This window comes from Cygnus atratus, chromosome 18 (assembly GCF_013377495.2).
Source record: "Cygnus atratus isolate AKBS03 ecotype Queensland, Australia chromosome 18, CAtr_DNAZoo_HiC_assembly, whole genome shotgun sequence".
NCBI lineage: Eukaryota > Metazoa > Chordata > Aves > Anseriformes > Anatidae > Cygnus > Cygnus atratus.
In genome coordinates this window covers 6167820-6189547 of record NC_066379.1, presented here as the reverse complement: position 1 = coordinate 6189547, position 21728 = coordinate 6167820, and the positions used below count along the sequence as shown (strand labels likewise).

The window sequence follows — 21728 nt, the reverse complement described above, 5'->3', positions numbered from 1 at the left end:
TTACAGTTCAGTGTCTACAATGACATCTGGCCTCTCCAGAGTCTGCCGTCTCCTCTGGATAGCATCCACAATCTTTTTCCTGGGGCCCAGTGGGATATTGATGCTCTTCAGGTCATTGTCTGAACACAGCATGAGGGCCTCTAAGTCGATCTTTTCCTTCTTCAAGATGGAGATGAACTCAAACATGTGCAGGGAAGCCAAAAAAGTCTCCAAGGGGCTGGTGTCAGGTTCATCGTCATCATCTAAGCCCAGCTCCACCTCGTCCCAGGGTAGGTCCTCCGCGTTCCTCTCCTGCAGGCTGTTGGCACTGCCAATGCTATCGTTGAGACTTGGCGAGCGCTGCAGGCGGCTCCGCAGTTTGACACCTAGCCCATCCGTGTCGCCTTCGCCTGGCAGGCCGGCATCCTCCCGGCCGATCCCAAAGAGCCCACTGCTGACATAGTTGCGCCTGAACACCATGGTGCCCAGCCCCGGGCGGTTGAACAAGGAGTCGTGGCCAGAGTCAGTGCTGACTTCTGAATGGGCCGAGTCCATGTGCAAACCCGGGTCGCTTATGGCACGGGAGACGGTGTCTTCATCTGTGAGGAACATGTCTCTGATATTACGGCGGGTCCACTCCTTGGGGCTGGCGTACGTGCCCTGCTTCACAAACATCACGTCGTTCCCCAGCTGCAGGCCGGACAGAGAGCGCACGCTTTTCCTCCCATCCTCGTAGATCTTGAAGGTCCCATCCACCTGCTTCTTCTTCTCTAGCTTCTTCTGTATTTTCGTCTTTCCCTTGGCTGTGCCGTGGATGGTGGCTTGTGAATATGGCAGGGACGTCACCATAGACATGTGTTGGAACTTCTTGCTTAAGGTGCTACTCGAGTAGCTGGAGAAGCTCATGGTGTCTGAATTATCCGACATTTCCTTTCTGTACCGTTTCTCCATCCTCTCGTGGTGTTTCTTCTGCAGCTTCACGCAGTCCTTTATCCTCCGCTCGGCGTCACGGAAGGCCTTGTCCTTCAGCTTGCTCACCAGCTTGGGGTTGAGGCTGCTCTGCTTGGCAGCGATAGAGTCCAGGTAGCGCACACACTCCATGTGCCCCTTCATGGCTGCCATGTCCAGCGGGGTGTGGTAGTCGTTGTCCAGGCACCAGATGTTGGCCCCAAAAGAGATGAGGAAGGAAAGGCAGTTCAGGTGGCCGTTGGCTGCTGCCAGGTGAAGGGGGGTGTTCCCCCAGATGTCACATTTGTCTGGATCCCCCCTAGACAAGGAAAAGAACCGGTTAGCACACAGGCTTGGCTGACAGACGACTGAGATATGTCCCAAAGAACAGGCTATTGCAGTTGTGTGGGGCAAATCACTACAGTGAACTTTTTCTTGTCTCCTACAACCTGATTTTAAGACTTTTGGTGGTGTGGACAATGGCATGGATTCATGTGCCTGACAAACAAGTCTGTAGTAACTCCCACAACTTGAATTCAGCTCTCGGGAGACAAGTGTTCCTGCACCAAACCAGTTTTTGGAGGAAGACAGGCCGGATTCTGATTAGCACAGAGCTGAGATACGAGGCTGATTCCAGCTCAGGCCTTAACATTTCAAACCTCAAACGTCCCATTAAATACCACTCAGATCCCATCTTTGAGCCTTGGCTTCGTTCAGATTCCACTGAGCACCATCCCAAAACACCACTCCGTCCACCACGCCCTGGGTGGGACACCGCGGCATCCCACCAGGATGGCAGCACCACCATGAAATGCCATCCACCCGCTGCTGCACCTCCCCACCTTCCTCTTCACTCGTGCCTGGGGGACCCCAGGGCCCCGAGGGCACAACTTCAGAGGGGAACAAGAGCAAGGTTGCTGGCACGGGCCTGGAGGCTGGGCTTTTGTGGGGGTTTTTGCTGCACCACGCTCGGTTTCAATTGCATGGCTCGAAACGCAGTCGTATTAGCACATCCTGAGAATCCAGTTTCAGAGAAAGTGGAGATTAGGTTTCTGCACTCCTCAAGAGCCGGACACTCGACTAACGCAATTAGCATCTCTCCTCGCATCGTGCTGCCCCTACCCCAGTGCTGCTGATTGGGCACAGCCGCCTGCCACATCTCCTGCCTCTGTTACGAGAGGGACACAAGCCTAGGAGCGAAGGGAGCTTCATCCTCCTGGCATTCCTCTGTATTTATGAAACAAGAGAGAGTTCACACCCCTGCTGGCACCAGCTTTCGCTCGAGCGAGTGCACTAATGCTATGCAGCCGGCAGCAGTATCAATCAACACGGCGCTCTCCTTCGTGCACACGGCTGAGGCAAAGCCCTTTATTAAGGCTCTGCAGCTCCACCACCCTCCAGAGCAGCTCCCCTTGGGGGATCAGGGCTCTGCAGAGCCATGACTCAGCACAGCTCCTGCTGTTTCCTCACCACCCTTCCCAACGAGCTCCAGAGGAGCTGAGCACTGTTCTCCCACCGCAAGGTGCCCAGCACCAGGCCCAGGCTTGTAGGGAAGCGTCTGGAAGAGGGTTTGGCCAGCTCAGGCATTGGGTTTGCTTTCTGCAGGCCCTCAAGAGAAAGAGTAAATGCCTCGGTGGAACCAGAAGTCCAGAAGGTGAATGCACCCTTGAGACCCTCAGCCTGTGTTACTTTACTCCCGGCTGCCTCCTGTATTGATGAGATCTGCTGGGATCTGCAGAGCCCAGAACCCTTCCAAACCCCACATGTGCTGCAGCCCCTCTCACTTGAGAGAGGATAAGAGGTACTTTGGAGAAAGACAGCGGTGATCACAAGAGCTGAGCTGCTTCACATCTCCAGCCCCAGCACAAGGCCAGGACGCCCTGGGAGCTGCTATGAGGTTCCCTTGGTGGGAACATCTGCAGCTGCTCTCCAACACACACCTACTTTCACAAAACTTATAGAAAATTAGTAAGTCTACAACTTGAGCCCGCTGGCAAATTCAGCAACAGTTGATCAAAAGTTTCAAAACCGTGGAAGGGAACCGAGCCAGAAAGTTTGCCAAGCCCTGCGAGCCAGAAAGCTCGCCAAGCCCTGCGAGTACAGCCCTGTTTCTCTATCCCAGAACCAACAACATCCCTTACAGAAGCAGAGAAAGGATTCAAAGACGAGGCCTGGAAGGACGCTAGGGAGGAGAAAGGCCGGAGGTTACAGGGACTGAGGAGCCGTGCAGCCAGCAGGGGAGGAGAGCAGTCGGTTCTGTGGCACCGCCACACTCCCGGGGCAGTAACTCCTTAGCCCGCCCGTCTACCCTCGTAGTGACATGTCCAGGCTGGGAAATTCACAGGGGGATAAATATTTGATGATTTGCAAGAGAGGAGTAAATTATTGATGGTGCTGGATTAAAGAGCCAGCGAAACTGGAACTGCCGGAGCCGGCGGTGGGACTCCGGCACGTGAAGGGTCCTTGGCTCACTTCCGTGTGCTCTGGGTGGGCACACAGAGCTGTGTCAGCTCCCACGGGCACAGCCAGGGGGCTAGGGCACCGGGAGGCTCCCCACAGGTACAGGGACTGGTTGTTTGGACAGGGACTTGAAGCAACCTTGCTCCCCATGGCAAGCATAGGGATGTTTCATCCACGGGGCCCTTTCTCTGCCTTCATCTCAGGGCCCTTTCTCTACCTGGTTTGGCTGGCAAAGAACAAAGCCAGAGAGGTCCTGGGGGATGCATATTTGAAGATCTGCTTTGCTTTGCTTTTCATTGCTTCAGAGAATAAGTGAGAGGAAAGAGCATCAAAATCAGCTTTACCTGGACATTTCCATTGCCTAGGAACAAAAGTATTAGAGCAAAATTAGATCTCTAGGTCTCTTTGTCGTATAAATGTCTGCCGGAGGCACTAAAAAACAGGAAAGAAGAATGGTGACTTGCAAAGTAGACCTGTGTGATCTGGCACCGATAATAAACACAAGGCCCTCCCTCTGGTGAGTGTCAGTCTGGGCAAAACTTCACCTCGAGGGCGCTGCGCACCAGCAGATGCTGACTGCAGGGTCCACTAAGTGGGAACGCATTTTAATAACAGGTGTGAAGTGCAGCGCTTCTCAGCTTCAAAGCGTTGTCAGGTGCTGAGTCAACTCCTGTAATAATCATTATTAAAAAGGCTGTTAATTGAGCCCCTCGGGTGGACGTGTGCACCTCCTGAGTCACTGCCTTCTCACCGTGACGCGCACGCTCACTCCCTTCCTGCCAGCTTTTCCCCTCCGCTTCCCCTGTAGGATCCCAATTACCCTGGGAATCCACCGGCACGCATGCCTGTCCTTCCCTGGCCGCACGTGCAGAGTTCCTCCGATGGTGATGGGCTGGCTCAGCCCCCAGCAGGCACGCTTGCGGAGGTGCATGAAGGATCAGGGCCTCTGATCCACAAGGAGCCAGCCAGCTCCTGCAAAACACATGGCGGTGTTTTTCACGGGAAGAGGAGAAAATCGTTTATGGCTTGAGGAAAAGGCGGCCAGCTTCAGCACGGCAATGGCTTCAGCAGTCAGGGCATCGGTGCAAGCAAAGCCTGGCACAGAGCAGAAAAGATGAGTCTGGGACCCCCAGCAGAGCCGTAGGCCCTGCATCCCAAGCTCTGCCCAGGTGGTGCTAAGTGCAGGATTCAGCTTTCCTCCAACAAGCTCAGATCCCTAAAAATCTAGCACCAGCTGCTTTAGGTTAGGCTGATGGTCGCAGGCCATCCTCCAAGGAAAGCTCCCTACCAGCACAACCACACTGCTCAGAGTGGTCATCAGCCCCATTGCATGGAGGTGCAGCCCCTGCTGCCAACCTGTCTGGTGGGAAGACACATCCTCAGCTCCCCTGTGGGCCACTCCAAGGCTGGAAGCCCTGCTGCTCCCAGTAGAGGCCCTCGGGCCCCTGGAGACCTGGAGCTGGACAGACGCCCATCACCGGCACGGCGGTGCTAATGGACTGTGCTGAGGAATTACTGCCTCTGAAAATCTGCAACACTAAATGCCAGCGAGCCTCTCTTTTCCCAGCCGTCACGCTAATTGGGTTTGTTTCCCTCGCTGGAGCCCAGCCAGGAGGAAGAAAAAGGCTTTTTGTGCTGCTAACAAGAAGGATGAGGCAGTGGCAGTGCTAATGCCTCCATCCCGTCCCTTCTCTCCATCCCCTTGCAAAAGCGGCACCGAGGCACAAACACGTCACCGGCTGTTACAGCACCATCTCTCCTGCTCCAGCCTGGACAGTGCAACAAGCCTGCTTCGTTACCCCTTCTCTGCAGGCCGAGATGACAAACCTTCCTCAAGGACACACCAATGGTTTTGCTGGACTTTATTTCCCTGTCCCCACCTCAGCCCCACGCCACTACCCGCTGAATGCACAGGCGCATGAGCATGGCTCCTTCACTAGTGACGGAGCCAAGCTGACCCTAAATGCCAGGGGGGCAGGAGCAGTGATTTTTGCCCCCACAGCCTCACTGGGGTGTTTGGGAACAGCCTGCCCACAGCGCTCAATCTACCAGATGGTCTGGGTGCCAGCACCACTGCACAGTGCTGGCGAGGAGGATTGGGCATTTCCAGGTGCCGCCAAGACCCACCATCTCCCCTCAATCCCAGAGCCTGCATAGTTTCCCCTCCCTGGCACCCCTGCCTGGGAACTTTTTCATTTCTTTTGCATCCAGCATTGGCTGCAGGGACAAGGAGGTTTTGCTGTTTTCTGCATGGTGCTGGGCAGGGAGATGAGCGCACGGCTGTAAACGTGCCCTGCAGCCCCACAGACAAATGCTTTTCTCCCCCATCCATCACCTAAAGGGCACCGAGCCTCTGCCGCGCTATTTTCCCTGTCAGGAGCAAATGTATATTAGGCTGTTAATTAAACAGCAGCCAAGCTGCACTCAGACACATCCACAAGAACCTTTTTATCCAACGTGAATTTATAAAAGGGGCCCTTCTGTGGAGATGCAGCCCTTGGGATTTGTGGAGAGGCAGGAGCTGCTAGCATGGATGTGTGGGGAAGCACAGGGCAGGCTTTGGGCAAATGCCCCTCCAGAAAGGCTCTTGGCCATCAGAGCATCTTTGGAACCATTTCCACTGTCAGGGTCCCATCCCCGGAGCTCCTGCCCTCATCCTTCTGGGTGGCACTTCCCCAGAGCTCACAGCAGATTTTTGCTTCTGTCTTGCACGTTTCCTAACAGTGCTGGGCACAATCACTGCCAAGCTGCACCCAACAAGTCCCAAAGCCCCCACTTTGTCCCCCGGTGGCTGTGACACCACATGCCACAAGTCAGGCGATGGGTGCACACAGGAGAGCAGCTCCTGATGCAGCTGCATGGTCTGAGCAGCATCCCAGGGCATCACCTCCCACGGTGCCTGCCCTGAGAACATCCTTTCCTGAGCATTCCCCTAATGCACCAGGTACTCAAGGACTTCCCAAAGCAACTGTACACAGCCCGGATCTGAAGAGAAAACCCTTTACAATGGAAGGGCAGCAACGTGTGACAGTTCTGCCTGTAAACACAGCGGGCCAGGCTGAAGGTTTTACACAAGCCGACCGGAGCATCAGGAGGTGCTGAGCCCAGGAACAAGCACAGCGGGGATGCAGCCGACCTCGTACAAAGGAGAGCTGCAAACAGCCCAGGCAGGGAAATCTCAGCTTGGGAGCTGACGGCCCCGCTGAGCCCTGACCCAGGAGGAGCACTGAGCCCATCCCAGGAGGCGTAGCGTACGTCCTGGCCCCAGCACTATTCCTCAGTATCAGAAGAAAAAACAACAAAGCATCCCCCCAACAAAGCCTAACGCCCTCCCAGTCCCACTCCCCTCTCTCCACACATCCACGCCGAAAGCACCAGAGACCCTCACATCAGGTAGCCCAGACGGAGGGGTTGAGGGAGGCATCAGCACGGAGCAACCCCACTGGAAGAAATCTGCTCTTGGGGGATCTGCTCCTAAATTTTCCAGGCTCCACGTACAAAACAGGCTGCTGGTGGGGCACATGTTCAGACCTAGCTTTGGGTAGAGCAGAGGAGCATCACCGGCTGCCAGCTGGCACGGCACATCTCTCCTCTGTGCAAGCATTTCGTGGGACAGAAGGAGCTCTTATTGTCTCTGTCCCCTCATTTAGCAGGGCTAAGGGCTGGCTTTGTGGCAGTGACCTGATGTGCTGGCATTTCAGCTCTGCCTGTCCTTACGGGACCTGACCCAGGACTGCAAGGCACTTGCAGGGGGGACCCAGCCCTACCTGGGGAGCTGCAGGGGGTGGGGTTGGGGCAGGAGCAGGGCCACGGGCAGTTATAGGGTCAGAGAACCGGGAAAAACACAGAGTGGTCACCAGGAACACAGGATCAGACTTAAAGCACCACAGGGAGAGAAACGTAACGGGTAGGGGACGAGAGGGGAGGCGTTATGGACAGAAACCACCAGTTTGTGGAGCATCTGTACCCACGCTGACCTGTGAGCAAGGAAAAGGGGGAAAGCCGGGGTCTGAGCTACCCTGTCCCTGGGGAACGGCACTGAGCACCCACCAGCACTCACCCTCTGCTGACGATGAGGCGCAGAGCGTCCAGGTTGCCGTGGTAGGCGGCCCAGAGGGTCGGGGTCATGCCATCCTCGTCTGGCGAGTTGAGGTCCTTCTTGGTGGCTTCCTTCAGCAGGTCCAGGTAGCCATCCCGGGCTGCTCGGTGGTACTGGTCGTTCATGGTGCCGAGCGGTCACTGGGCGAGCGCATGGGTGCGCGGGGGGCTCACAGGGTGGGCATGGGGATGGAGAGCGGCCAGTAGGGCCCAGCTCGCCTCGCACAGCTCTGCCGTGCCAGGACACCTGAGAAGTCCTGGCAGGGAGGCAGGAGCTCCTTCCAGCCACGCTCTGCGGTGCTTCCCCTGGGTCCTAAACGTCCTCCGGCATTGGCGGCTCCTCACAGGGAACCTTTCACGCGCCAGCTCCGCAGCACATTAAAAGCTCCAATTAAGCAGCATCGCCGTGCCAGGCTCAGCAGAACACTGTGGGTTCAGGGTCACTCAGTAACAGCTTGTAAGGACTAAATATCCCCTAAGTAGAGCTGCACAAAAGTCTCATGGGCCGTATCCTGCCTGATATCCGCTCCTGAGCCCCCCTCGCAGTCAGTGGGGCAGCATCAGTGGGCTGATGGAGCAGGAGCCCCCCGCCTGCACTCACAGCCCTGTCAGAGCAGGGAGCAGCAGGAGCCCCAAACCGCTCCTGTCCGGGTCTCAGTTCTTCTGCCAGGACGGATATGGCCCCTCTAGCACGTCGTCCAGCATCCTTTATACCAACACTAAATTTCTGCAGGGAGCTGAGCATCCCGAGCAATGCCTCCACCCCAGGGCCAGCTCTCGCAGGATTCCCAGGCCCGGGGCACCCTCTGCCATTGGGAGACACTGAGCTGAGCCCGGGTGCTGCCTGAGGCACGGGGCTGTCACAGGACGTTGTGCCACAAGGAGAATTGCAACCCCTGGGCCATGCTGCCAGGGAGGAGGAATTTCCTGCTCCTCTCCGTGCACAGCCCCAGCCATGCCCTGCAGGACCCTGGTGCTTAGGACCCTGGCGCTTTGCTGGTCAAGTGCCCTGGCTCTAGAGATGAGCCCACGTCTGCCACCGAGGTCCTAGGATGGCATAAAGCCACTGAGCAGGGCTGGGAGAGTGGTGAGAAAGGGAGGACAGAGGAAAGGGGAAAGACTGGAAGAGCAGCACAGAGGGCTGAAAGAGAGGCATGAGAAGGAGGAAAACCAAAAAGAAATGCAGCTTATTCTTCTAAGCAAGAAAATGCCCAAAGAGAGCAGGGTGGCCCCAAAGCAGCCCCCGGGTGCACCTGCACGAGCTGCAGTGATTAACCCCGGGGTGACCGGCACTGAGTCACGGTGCCGGCTGCCTGGGGACACCTGTAAGCGCCCTGCAGGGCACGCTCACACCTACGGGTTTGTACTCACCCACTCGGCCTCCCCAGGCGAGTCCTGACGGATGCAGCAGACACAGAGGTATTTGCCGCTGGGATTCTTCAGGTGAAAAGCAGCGTAGTAATGTCTGCAATTCATTACCGAGGTTATTTAATGATTCTCGTACTATTACTAATTAAGCTTGTTATTACTACCATGCTGTATGGTGGCTCCCATGGGGGATAGGGAGCATTGCCCAAGGCAGCAAACACTCTTTCCTCTGTTGCTGGCTGTTAAGGACAAATGAGGGAGAATAAATCAGTGCATGTAGCCCAGGGGGTCTGTGTGCCTCTGGCTTCTGCAGACTCTTTCTAAAGACCTCTGCAAAACGCAACCATTACCAGCTCCTGTTTGCTGCACAGGGGGTCTCGGCTTTCACTGGGAAAGGCAACAGACTGAGAACAGCTCAGCCGCTCACCCCCAAAAACCCCAACCTGCGTGGATGAGTGTAGCCAGCAGCGCGGGTGGCAGCCAGCTGGTGGCAGCACGGGCAAGACGCACGGAGGTGTCCCCAGGCCGGGCACCGAGGCCACCGCTCGTCCCCGCAGTGCCAGGGGGCTGGGGTGAGGCTGGATCTGGTCGCAGGACCCCCGCCAGGCTGCAGGGTGTGAGCGGCATGGAGGGGCCCGTGCCCGAACTCGTAAACGACGAGGAAAAGCTCCACGAGAGGCTGCCTCGTAAAGGAATAAAACTTGTCCCTAAAACTGCCCTGGGTCTCGCCACCTCGCCTGCTGAGATATCTCTCCTCCAAGAGCTGGAGGAAAAAGTCTCTCCTTGCCTCCAACCTAGCAAATGCTTGAATCCCACCTGCTCTGTATTTTGCACCATGGCTCCTTTCTCCTCGGAGCAGAAGTTAAGCTCCCAAGGGCCAGAGAGAGGTGATCCCACCCCAACAAGCGAAGGGCAGTGTGCCAGCAAAGGGGAACACGGATCCTGGTCTCCAAATCCTGCTCCATTCTTGTGCTAAACCTTCCTCCTTGTTGACATTGTGCAAAAGGATTGAGCTGCCCTTGGCGGTGAATAGATAAAAATGCAAATTTCTTCTTTTTCCTCAAAAACTTTCCCTTGTGGGGCAGGCTCGGAGCCCTGATGGGAATTGTACGGGGTGAGGCACAGTATTTACCGTGCTCAGTTAACCAGAAAGCCAAGTCCAAAATCGTCAGCAAAAAAAGTTCATCACCTAAAGCATCTTCTTTCAAGGGACAAAATCTAGCCCTGCAGGGAGATCCATTTGGTGGGGTGGCTTTGCTCTGTCTATAGCAACTGTGACCCTGTGCCCGAGCGGTCTGTGCCATTCTCAGCAGCGCGCTCACCTCGTGCCCTCCCCAGGTAAATAACCCTTATCTCTCCCCTGCTTTCCCCAAATCAGCTATTGCCTAAAATGGATCATGTGAGTTTGCCTGAGAAGCCCATGAACCGCTGCTGCCAGCTCCAGACATGGTGTAAATCACAGAGTCATCCCAACGGGTATAAATTCTTCGGCTGACCAAAGTGCGGCACCAGGGGAACTTCTCAGCCTGGCGAGAGCAGAGATTTGGATTCCAGGCAGCAAATCAAGGTTGGTGGAATGGCTTAGTTTGAACAGTTACTTTGCTTTGATTCAGGCTTTTTGTAGAGAACCAATTAAGTCCCAAGCCTGGCATGGAGAAGGGGCTTTAGAAGGGATGAGAGCAGACACAGCTCATAGCACTCTTGCAGGAACTGCTGTAAACCATGGTGTGAGGTTCCAAGACACCCAGGGCTTTCTTACCTTTCAGCAGCCTGCTTCTGAGCCAGGAAGTATGACGTTCTCTCTGAACGTGTAGTGGTTGACATTTAGAAATCAAACCACGTTGGATATTTGCCTCAGGGTATTTGAGCTTGGGAGTGCTTTTCTGGTGCTTTTCCAGTATCTTACATCAATAAACACCAATAAATATGCGGTGTGACAAACTAGGCACGCTTTGTCAAATTGACCTGGGATCTCCCCAGGCAAAAGCATCATAAGAAAGAATACAGCCTTCAGGGAACCGGGAAGAAAAGGCATGAAAATGAGCCCATCCTTCTTTTTGCGCTTCCTGTCTCAGCCTTTCCCATTCCCCCAATACGTTCGCTCCTCCTCGCACCACGTCTCACTTTGGTCCAGCCCTGGACTATTCAAAATGAAGTGACCTTTCTCATTCACAGCCTCTCCTCCCAGCAGCATCAACCCTCAGCTACGGCATAGCTGAACCATGACTGAAGAGCCCGTGCGGAAAGACAGCGAGATCCGACGCTCCAACTCCAGCATGGGCTGCGGACACAAGGACGACAAAGCCAGCCTGGCTTCGAGCCAGATAGCACCTTATAGCCACCAACCCTCCACTCCAGCCTCCAAGGAAGTGTGGAAAAAGGGCGGCCGCGTGTTCTCCATCCTGCTGGCCATGCACTTAGCCCTTCTGGCCTGCACGCTGGTGAGCAGCGGGGCTTTTGAGAAAATTGCTGTGCATGATTACGATGTCTTCTTCCTGCTGACTGTCATGATGCTGATAGTCATCATCTGGATCATCTTCTACCTCGTCAGCACCGCCCGGTGCCCAGATGCCATCCTCTGCAAAGACTCCCATGCTGGACCCATCTGGCTGAGAGGTAGGAGTTCTTGGGGGGCTAAGGCTGGAGGCGAGAGGCAGGATGAGCAGTTCACGTGGGCATTAATTATTACAAGAAGGAACGACCACCTGGGGCACAGGCTCCTTCTCCTGTGCTGGGGTGTAGCATCATGCCCTGCTTCAGGTCTGCTCCTAGTCCCTCCCCTGGCTTCACTGCCAGGTCTCCCTTTACCTGCAAGGGCTCTCAGCTCTTTACAACACCAGGCTCCTTCCCAGCCTTGCCATTTTCCATTGCAAGACCTGTTAGTCCCAGTCAGAGTGGAGTGTTAATCCAGATGACTTTCCGAAATCCCTTCTAGCCAAAATTACTCCATGATTTGGGTGGTGGGAGAGGAAAAACTGAGGTAGAAGCAAAGCCTCTCCACGGCAGTAGTTCCTCCTCTTCCTTTCCCCCATCTGCATTATCCCACGTGCATACATCTCTCCAACCACAAATATTCTGGTTCTTCAACAGGAGGCCTGATCCTGTTTGCCATTTTCAGCCTTGTCATGGATGTGTTCAAAATAGGATATTACTCCAGCTTCTACAGCTGCCTGTCTGCGATCAAAATCATCTACCCCATTGTGCAAGCAATATTCGTGGTTGTCCAGGTGAGGCAGCTGTGCTGTGCCCTGGGGAGTTGTAGAGGGACAGAGCCGCCAGGGGAAGGAGCTCCAGTCTCACGGACATAGGGCAGCTCCCTCTGTGGCAAATGCAGGCGGCTCAATTCAGCCCAGCCTCAGCAAACATCACCTCCAGCAAACCACAGCAACTTCCAGCTGTGGCAACTCACTTTGAGGCATTGATTCGAAGCAGTCCCAGCCTGTGACAGTTGGATTTATGCCAGGATGCCTTGCCACAGGCTCTAAGCAGCATCCAGCCAGGTCTTTTCCATGAAGAAAAGAGAGGGAGGAGGACAGGCAGGGCAGGGCCTGCCTTGCAGTTTGCAGACCATGCACAGAGGACCACCTGCTCTGGGACAATACCAATGAGGAAAGAGGTTGGATAGGGACAATTTAGGTAGGAATAGGGTTTGGGCACAGGCAAAGCAGGGGCAGTGGGACTGGGCAGGAGGAGCAAAGAACAGACCGCAGAGAGCAAACAAAATGGCCAGGCTTATGGGCTCACAGCCTGTGCCCAGCTGGACCAAAGCTAAAGAGAGATCCCTGCTTCAGAACGATGGCTTTCTTGCAACAAAGCTTTCTTTTTCTTCTTGTGTCCTTGCCAGACATACTTCCTGTGGATCTCTGCCAAAGACTGCGTCCATGTCCACCTGAATGTTACCAGGTGAGCACTGCTGCTCTTTATCCCTCTGGTCCAGAAACACGGGGCCACTGCAAATCTGCTGCACTCTCTCACTCAGCTGAGATGCCACAAGGGGATAATCCCATCTCCCTTAATGCTAGCCAAAGTTAAAACTGCTGAGTTTCCAGCTAGCCTGAGATCCCAGCTTGAACCATTGAGGTTTATGACCTATGGATTGAACAGGGCTGGAATACAAGCATCACTCAAGCAGATTAGTATTAAATAAATGATTAGCATTATATAAAATGCTTCATAGCTGACTTCTGCTTCCCTATGGAAAGCAAAGATGCAGTGGACAAGCCTCAGGCTAAAAAAAAAAAAAAAACAACAAAAAAAAACACAACATGATCTTGTCCACTTTTGCAACACTGGAGACCAACCCAGACCTATTAATCTGTTCCCTATTGAGAAGCTCCTCCAAAACCAACAGGAGGATTCAGGCTTTGCTAATTCTTATGAGCATGGACAAAAAGTAGGAAGGGAGTGAGAACAGAAAAGCAAAGGGTTAGGACTTCTAGCCTTGACAACTACAGAGTCCTCAAACCACTTCAGGCAGCTCCCACAGTCCCTCTGACCACATGCACAAGTCTATAACATGGATGGGAGCAACGTGGCCTAGGGCCATTGCCTTAATCTGGGGATCCTCCTCCTTCTCCTGCAGGTGCGGCTTGATGTTAACTCTGACTACAAACTTAGCAGTGTGGATGTCTGCAGTGACAGACGAGTCCGTTCACAAAGCACACTCAAAGTTGAAGAAAAATGTGACAGATGACCTCCTCAGATGGCTCCTGAAAGGTAATCTGCCCATTTGTGAAGCCATCTGGTGCAGGACTTGAACACTTGGGGTAGAAATTGATCTTCACATCAGGTTTTATCAGGGCATTTTCAGAAGGCCCATCTAGAGCTGAAGGTTCCTTTAACAGAGCCGGTACGTTAAAAGCCAGGTCTTAATATTCGTTTCTTCAGTGTGCATCACAGAGGAGAGTGGAAGGTGGAGGGGTCTGGACAAATGGGATGAGAAAGAAGAAGGGAGGTAAAAAGAGATTTAAGCTGCCACCTAACTTCTTTAGAAAAAACACAAACACCAAAAAGCTGAGGTTGAAGTGTCCTTGTTTTCAAAGGTCATGTATTCTTCTGTCCTTGGTCTTGTTTTTCACTGATCCTAACCATCCAGTTCTTTGTGGCTGCTAATAAGTGCTGGCCTCTAACTGTAATACATCTATGTGTTTTAATCTTTTTCAGTGGGAATGAGAAGTAGCTCAGCTGAAGTTTGCAATTGCAACAGCCAAATCTGCCAGATTTTCAAGAATGGCTACTTCTGGCTGTACCCCTTTAACATTGAGTACAGCCTGTTTGCCTCCGCCATGGTTTACGTCATGTGGAAGAATGTCGGCCGCTTTATAGACCACCACTCCCACCACATTCACCGCCTGAAGTTCAGGCTCTTCCAAAGGACCTTCTTTGTAGGCATCGTGTTGGGCCTCATCATTCTGGTGAGCGGCCTGGGAGTCCTTATCGTTTACGAGGTGCAGGTAAACTCCAGCACTGAATCCAGCAAGAAGAGCCAAGCACTCACCATGTACTACATCTTCAACATCGTGTGTCTGGGCCTGATGTCTCTCGTCTGCATCGGAGGCTCTGTCATCTACCGCTTTGACAAGAGAGACATGGACCGGCACAAGAACCCGACCAGGACCCTGGACGTGGCCCTGCTGATGGGCGCAGCCCTGGGGCAGTATGCTATTTCTTACTACTCCATCGTGGCCATCGTGGCCAGCACACCAAGGGACTCCATCAGTGCACTCAACCTGACCTACGCCCTTCTGATGATTGCTCAGCACACCTTCCAGAACATCTTCATCGTCGAAGGCCTTCATCGGCAACCCCCCAAGGAAGACCACAAGCACGGTTCTCGCCAGAAGGACCTCTGCGGTCTCACCTTTGTCAATGTCAGTGCGGTGTCCCTCCGCGTGCCTGACGGCGGCAGCACCTTGGCACCTAGCACTGCCCCTGGCGCTGAGGCCAGCCTTCCTTCCGATCTTGTGCGGTCCCTCACAGCCCCCAAGAAGATGAACTGGAGGAGGAGGTGCTTAAGGGAGGTCTCCATGTTCCTCCTGCTGAGCAATATCGTAGTGAGTACATGCAGGGGGAAGAGTTTCTCAGGGTGGGGGGAGAGGGTAGCGAGCACAAGTATCTGTAAAGGAAAGCATGTGGCCCATGCAAAAACTACCCTTTCGGTGCTTCCACTGCATGGGGAGTGGACTTATTTACATTCTTAAGTGCAGCCAGCTCTAATTCCCTTGTCATTTAAAAGAGCAAGTCTCCTGGAGTTAAGATATTTTAGGCTTTGCTGAGAGAGGGCATCAGTAATTGACAGAATATGAGACAAAATCGGTGGGTACAAAAGAATCAGTTTCGGTAGTTTCATTGAGCAGATAGTAGAGTAGCTTACTAAAAGCAATAAAATAGATTAAATCCTTCTCTTGCTCACCCAAAGAAAGGATGTTGGGTGGATTCAAAGAAGAATTACAGCTGCACCTTCGAAGGTGCCAAGCTACACATTACATCTCAAGATTCCCAGCTGGTCAATGCATCACATCCTCTAACTCACCTCACGCATCAGCTGATAAAGAACATGCTGGCGACTCCCACTCAACACACACACTCTGGCTGAGCTTCTGAGCTCAACTTACGCACGCCAAGCCTGAGCAGCCCAAGCTGCTGCCAGCTCAACCCTACCCTTGCTTGCTCCTCCCGGAGCCTGAGCAGGCCACGTCCACACTGACACACGACATGCTCACCTTCTTCCAAAGCCATCTTCTGCACATGAATTGAAACTATTCTTTCGGTACAATACTAGCTCATATTTGATCTTGATTCTGAACAGGAGCTCCTCGCATTGGTCTCACACTCAGAAGGTTGTTCTTTCCTCATCTCTCTCGGGAGCTGTCATTGCAGGTGCTTGCTCTGCCATACACCTTTCTCACCAGTGTTACTCTCTCATTTCCTCAAACAGCTCTGGATCATGCCAGCGTTTGGTGCCCGGCCCCACTTCGACAATGATACAGAACTGAACTTCTATGGCGATTCCATGTGGCCGGCTATTGTGGACATTTGCCTGCCTTTTGGGATCTTCTACCGAATGCATGCAGTGGCCAGTTTGCTGGAGGTCTATATCATGTCCTAAAGAATCTCTTGCAAGGAAGATGAGATCCTCCTCGAGCAATCCACCTTCTTCCCACCCCAGGGCTGGGAGACTGCCCAGGGGTCCCGAGGGGTTCCCAGCACTGCCTGAATCACGTCCCCTCGCAGTGTTGGGGCATTTCTGAACTGTCAGTGAAGATCATCCAAACATAGTCCAGATTTTATTTTTGCTACTTGTGTGTGGATGGATGTGCATATGTGTGTCTGAAGTTCTTAGAGTTTAAAAGAAAAAAGGGATCCAGCATAGGATCATGGTTATTACCCTTGATTCACGCAAAGACACATACCTTCCTTCTTAAAAGCCTGTTCACTCCACGCCACTGACTTACTGTCCCGTGGGGTAGGTGCTCGCCCCATTGGACAATCAGTGTCTGCCTGCAAACGGGCCCAACCCTGCCTGCATGCAGAGACCAGTGGGCACAAGGGGCTAACCCAGGTGCGGAAGGCAAAGCAAGGAAAACCACTCGCCTTCTGGTACGGCCAGTCAGAAACCACTCCCCTGCAGAGATGTGAAAAGCGATCAAAAAAGGTTTTGGGAAATGCTGGATCCTTCCTCTTTGTATTGCCCATTTCAACTGGCCTTCTCGCTCCTTCTCTGTATCAGCCCCTCTTGTTTCCCTTCCTCCTGGAGGAAGCTTTCTGCACCAGGAGGGAATGCTGTGCGCAGTCCTGGGCTGGCTCTGACAAGGTTGAAGCACATTTTTCCCCCATTTTTTCCCGAATCAGGGCTCAAGAGCCATAAAGATCTTATGGGCAATACAGAATGATGAAGAGATTTGTTTTTCTTTTTTTTTTTTTTTAAATAGATGATGATTTTTTTAAAATATACAAACATTTTTGTACACAAGATTATTTATTGATTTTCACTGTAACTCTGACCTGCTAGAGGGACCTTCTGCACCCTGCAACACAGCAATCAGTCCAATGCTACAGCTCTCCCTTGATCTCCCATGCCCTCAAGGTACGATTGCACTGCACCTGCCAGCCCGTGCGGGCGTTGAGGCACAAGTTTTGGGTGCCTGCAGCTCTCTGTGAACCATGGTATGGTTGAGGAGGCTTTCAGGGCAGGACTCCTGGGCTGCAGGAAGTAGAAACGGGCCGTCCGCCGTGCCCAGAAGCCAAGCGGAGCCGTGGGAAGACCATGCCGCCTGGTGTCACTCAGCAGGGAAGATGAGTGCCAAAATGGCACAGCTGAGCTTTGTCTGCACCCTGAGACATCCACGGTTATTGTTCAAATAAAGAATAGCGCACAGGCGGCAGAAATCTTTCAGACTTTTCCTACAGACATGTGTGCAACTGCCAAAGGAAAAAAAATAAAAATAGAAGGAAATCATGATATTTGAAACCGAGTGATGTGATTTTCTGTCTAATAGCCCAGACCGTACGCACTGTGCTAGCACTGCCAGCCCGGGCATCTCAAACCACCTTCCCCCTCCAGAAACAGACTCAGACCCCCAAACCAGAAGGCAGTGGTGCCCCTGGGCGGTCTGACACCAGGCTCATCACTCCACCATTTCTCTGGGGCTGGCATTGGGCACCGTGAGCCCATTTCCCCTGCCCCCAGGAGACTGCAGTGACCCAGCACCCCTGGGTGGGTCCCTCCTTCCCTTTGCGAGCCTGGGAGCAGCCTGCTTGCCTCTCCTGTCCCATCGACCTGGCAGAGGCTTAACTCTTTTCTGGCATTTATCTGGTAAAGATAAAATCTCTGCCCAGAAACCACCTTTTCTGAAACAAAAGCCTTGTTAATTTTAACTGCGGGAGTCACAGGTTATGTCAAGAAAGAGACGCAAATTGTGCGCAGACGTCAGTCCTATGTATGCCCTCATGCTTTGTTTTACCCCAAGCTGCTGAGCTCTGATGGGCAGACAACACCTTCAATCACCACCTCTGTTCCTTAGGGGCATGCAGGGTTTTCTTCCTGCACACCCAGTGCCTGATTCCAGGTTCCCAAGCCTGGGTGCACCAAGCCAGACAAGGCAGCATGCGAAGTGCCAAGAGAGCAGTAACCGCAGAGGCATTTCTGGGACTAAATAAAATTAAAATAGGTGCAGGGAGAACCCCACAACAACCCAAGCAGCACGGATACTGAATCCCAGACCAACCACTCCAAGGTGACGGATCAGCAGGAACCACAACATCCAGCCACAAGTTATCACACCCTGATAAATCACAATTCTGGGAATGCCACAAAGTCTCTGATGCCCACTTGCTAACCTGAGGTATCTCTGTGCTGCAAGTGCGGGCACGGCTGTGGTTTGCAGCTGAGGGCTGCGTTCTTCTTCCAGCCACATACTTGCATTTTGGGGGAGGCAGCAGGTGGGGTTCACAAATAGCTATTTCCCTCTATCTATATATGCAATAAAGGAGAAAGAGGGAAAGAGCATTAACAAGCCCAAAAAGAAAAGAAAAAAAAACACCACCACCCCCCAAAAAAACAAACACCACCCCTCAAACAAACTGAAAAAAAAAACCACTCAAGCCTTAAGAAAACCCCTCTGTAAGCATGGGCCCTGCTGTATGCTCAGGGACTGCCTACCCAAAAGATATCTGTTGTCAGCTAGTGTGCAAAGGGATTATCTCCAAGGCTGGTGGAGATTTGCCAAGCATCCCAGGCTTGGGACCAAAAGCTGGGTGTGCCATGGGGTAGGCGCTGCTGCGGCCGAGCCCTGCAAGGCAACATGCCCGATCCAAGTCTTGTGCCCTCCTCGCAGCCCCGTCGCTCAAAGCAACTCCTCTTCTTACTAGGGAGTTGGAAGGAGGGGAGAACAGCCCGAACGCGGCCTACCTGAGAGACGTGAAGGGGTCCCGTTAGTTGAGAGCTGCTCTGTCCTTGTGAGAGGGGCAAAGCACTGCCGCCAGCTCCATCTTCCACACCTGGAGGCCGGTAAACTGAGGCACAGGGCTTGGGTGCTGTGTCAGAGCTGCAGGGCCTTGGTGGGAGCGCTGAACCCCACCGATAGTCACCCCTCAAGGGAGCCCAGGGTTAAGGTGCCACAGCCAAGGCTTTGCAGACAGAGAAATGAGAAGGGGGAGAGCTGAAGAGCAGGAAACCAGAAAGCACTGCTCGGAACAGAGCGGGGAAGGTCACGGCCAAGGCCTGACCTGAGTCATCATCCCAGCACTACCAGGGCTTTCCCACCCCCTCCTCTGCTTCTTAATCATCTGTTATTCGAGGGAGAGTTTTGTTTTATTAGCAGGGGGGGAAAAAAAAAAAAAGTCTTTTATCTGAGTGATTTGCTCTGAGGTACGTCAGTGACAGGGGAGCAATCTACATTAATCATTACTGTCAGTGGGCAGCAGATGCGTCGAGAAGGTCACAAGGCAGGGGGCAAGTGATGGGCTCGTGGCACAAGGCAGGATTGGCTCTGGGGGCTTGCTTGGAGCCAGGCCAGGAGCTGGTGATGGAGGAACACTTTGCAGAGACCGAGGTAATGGGCTGGCCAGCAAGGGGCACCCCAATGGCCACAGGAGGCCCAAGCAGCCTCTGCCAAGGGCCAGAGAGGAGGACACAGAGCTGAGCGTGGTGGGGACGGAGCCGGGTGCCAGGGCTGGGCTCACCCTGCCCACACGGGACAAAGCTGCACCTGTGGTGACCCCCAAAGGGTGCTTGCTCCCCAGCCCTGCAGGAGACGTCACCGGCACGGTTATCAGCGGAGGGGAAAGAAGGAAGGGTGTGGGCTGGCTGGGGAGGCACGAGGTGCTCAGCATTCCTCAGAAAGCCTTTGGGCAAACATGGTGGTGAGGCTCAAACCTCCTTCCTCCTTGGCTCCTGTTTACAGATCCGCTTGGCCCAGCCTGGGTGCTGTTACTGCTAAGCGCAGATAACACCATTAACAAGCACCCTGCTGATAGCAGAGGGGCATTTAGCAGCTTTCCCTTGGCCTCCAAGTAAAGGCAGCTTCTCCAGGGCAGCGATCTGAACCACCTGGATTTATGTGATTGATCCCATCAGCGCAATTCATCCACTTTTGGCCCTTCTCCTGCACACTTGCATGTTTAACATCTCTTGTTTAAACTTGTGTCAATACGTTTAAGCTTTTTAACTATTAACAGCTGCCATTCTTCAACATAGAGGCCAAATCTGGAGGATTAACTAGTCTCCCAGGGATTTACACCTCCTTTGACTTTAATCTCAGCTCCAAAGCCAGTGAGGGCTATAAAGGATGCTTCATCTTTGCAGCCCAAATGCACAGTCCTGTTGGCAAAACCACTGGGCAAGGCCGGCCCCAGCATTTTACTTCAGGCTCATCTTTAAAGGAGGGTCCTGTGATTTCACCTAAATTTCCTTACCCAAGGGTATATTCAGACTCCTAGCCTCCATTTCCCAGCTCTACATGGTCACACCAATTTACAATCAAGCGCACTAAAAAGCAGCCAGGTTTGTTAACACCTCACATGAAAATTGTTGGCTTTGTTCGATAAGGAGACCACCAAGTAGGTCTTGGGAGATCCCAAGTTCACTGCAAAGCTCTGGAATGGGGTCACAAGTACAGCCAGGCACCCAAAGGCAACCTGGTGGCACTCAGAGAACCCCAGAGCAACAAGGCAAGGAGCAAGGTCCTGCACACAGGCTGGAGGTGCTGATGCTATGTTGGAAGGCAGAACAAATCCAGCCATGGGTAGTCATAAAAACCTGCCCAGATCAAAGCATCCTGGCTCCAGCACAACCAGACGTTAAACATGACCCTTTTACCGGCAGACATGAAATGCAACAGCTGCTCTGGCACATGCTGGGTGTTCTCACCTGGGAGCAATAGGCCCCCTTCCCTCTTGTTTTCCGTCCATTCGTCACATCCCGACGGATGATAACCTGCACTCCCCCACCCACTCCACCCCCTATCAGTTTCTTGTAAGCGTTCCCTGGCTTTCAGCACCAAGCTCACGCGTTTGCCAGCTGCAAGAACCCAGAGCTTCTGGGAGTTCATCCTGGGACACTCAAACAGCTCCTCAGCTTGCAGCACGACCCTCTGCACTCACTGGTTCATCCAGAAACGGCAAATCCCCATTTCCAACCACGAAACCAGGGGGATCAGCTCACCACAGAATCCCAAATCAGAATTAATTTGTCATGCAACAGAAACAGATATAGCAAAATTTGGGCCTAAAGCATCCCCAACATCACAAGGCTGAGCCTGTGGGGTCTGCACACAAGAGTCTGGCTCTGCAGCCATTATCTACAGGTCACAGCTATCAGCCCTGAAAGCAGGTATATTTCTGCCAAAAGAACCTCAAATTCAGGTAGTCTCTGCACCTAGGCTGGACTGAGTTTTGCCTTTTGGGTATCTGTGCCATGGATAAAGACACAAAGTAGTAGCATGCTTGAGGAAAACCTTAGGAATTACCTGAAAACAAGCAAGTGGGGAACTGATTTTAGCCAAAGCCAAGCACGCCCATCTCTGCACCCCAGAGCAAGCCCATGCCAGGAGATTAAGCCCCAGAGTTGCTCGAGCCATGGCACAAATTAGTCACCGCGGCTTGTGGTTTTACCAGTTGGCACATCCTGTGCCAAGGCTGCTCACATGGGGCAACCCAGCAGGTGTATAAAGGAGCTGCTCCCCATTGGCTGCCCCTGGGAGAGCCAAGAGCTTCTTGCTGAGTAATTAAAGTAATGACAATAATAAACCCAAAGTAAACAAGGTGGAAAAAAAATAAAAAAAAAATCAATAGGCTCAGAGCAGAGGCCACACTCAGCAAGGCGCAGTCCTGTCGGCTTCTGCCTACACCTCGGTCCGGCAAGGACAGAGACATCC

The 21728-nt window shown here is 53.2% G+C and overlaps 2 protein-coding genes across 2 annotated transcripts; one reads left to right on the top strand and one right to left on the bottom strand.

Moving 5' to 3' along the window:
- On the bottom strand, positions 1–7611 carry USH1G (USH1 protein network component sans). Its single transcript, XM_035558870.1, has 2 exons — positions 7448–7611; positions 1–1246 (listed from the first exon to the last, which is right to left on the bottom strand). The coding sequence occupies exons 1-2, from the start codon at positions 7609–7611 to the stop codon at positions 1–3; spliced, it is 1410 nt and encodes a 469-aa protein (XP_035414763.1).
- Positions 7612–11075: 3464 nt separating this feature from the next.
- OTOP2 (otopetrin 2) lies at positions 11076–15961 on the top strand. The gene is made up of 6 exons (XM_035558839.1): positions 11076–11469; positions 11944–12080; positions 12698–12756; positions 13436–13569; positions 14017–14906; positions 15791–15961. The coding sequence occupies exons 1-6, from the start codon at positions 11076–11078 to the stop codon at positions 15959–15961; spliced, it is 1785 nt and encodes a 594-aa protein (XP_035414732.1).
- The last annotated feature ends 5767 nt before the right edge of the window (positions 15962–21728 follow it).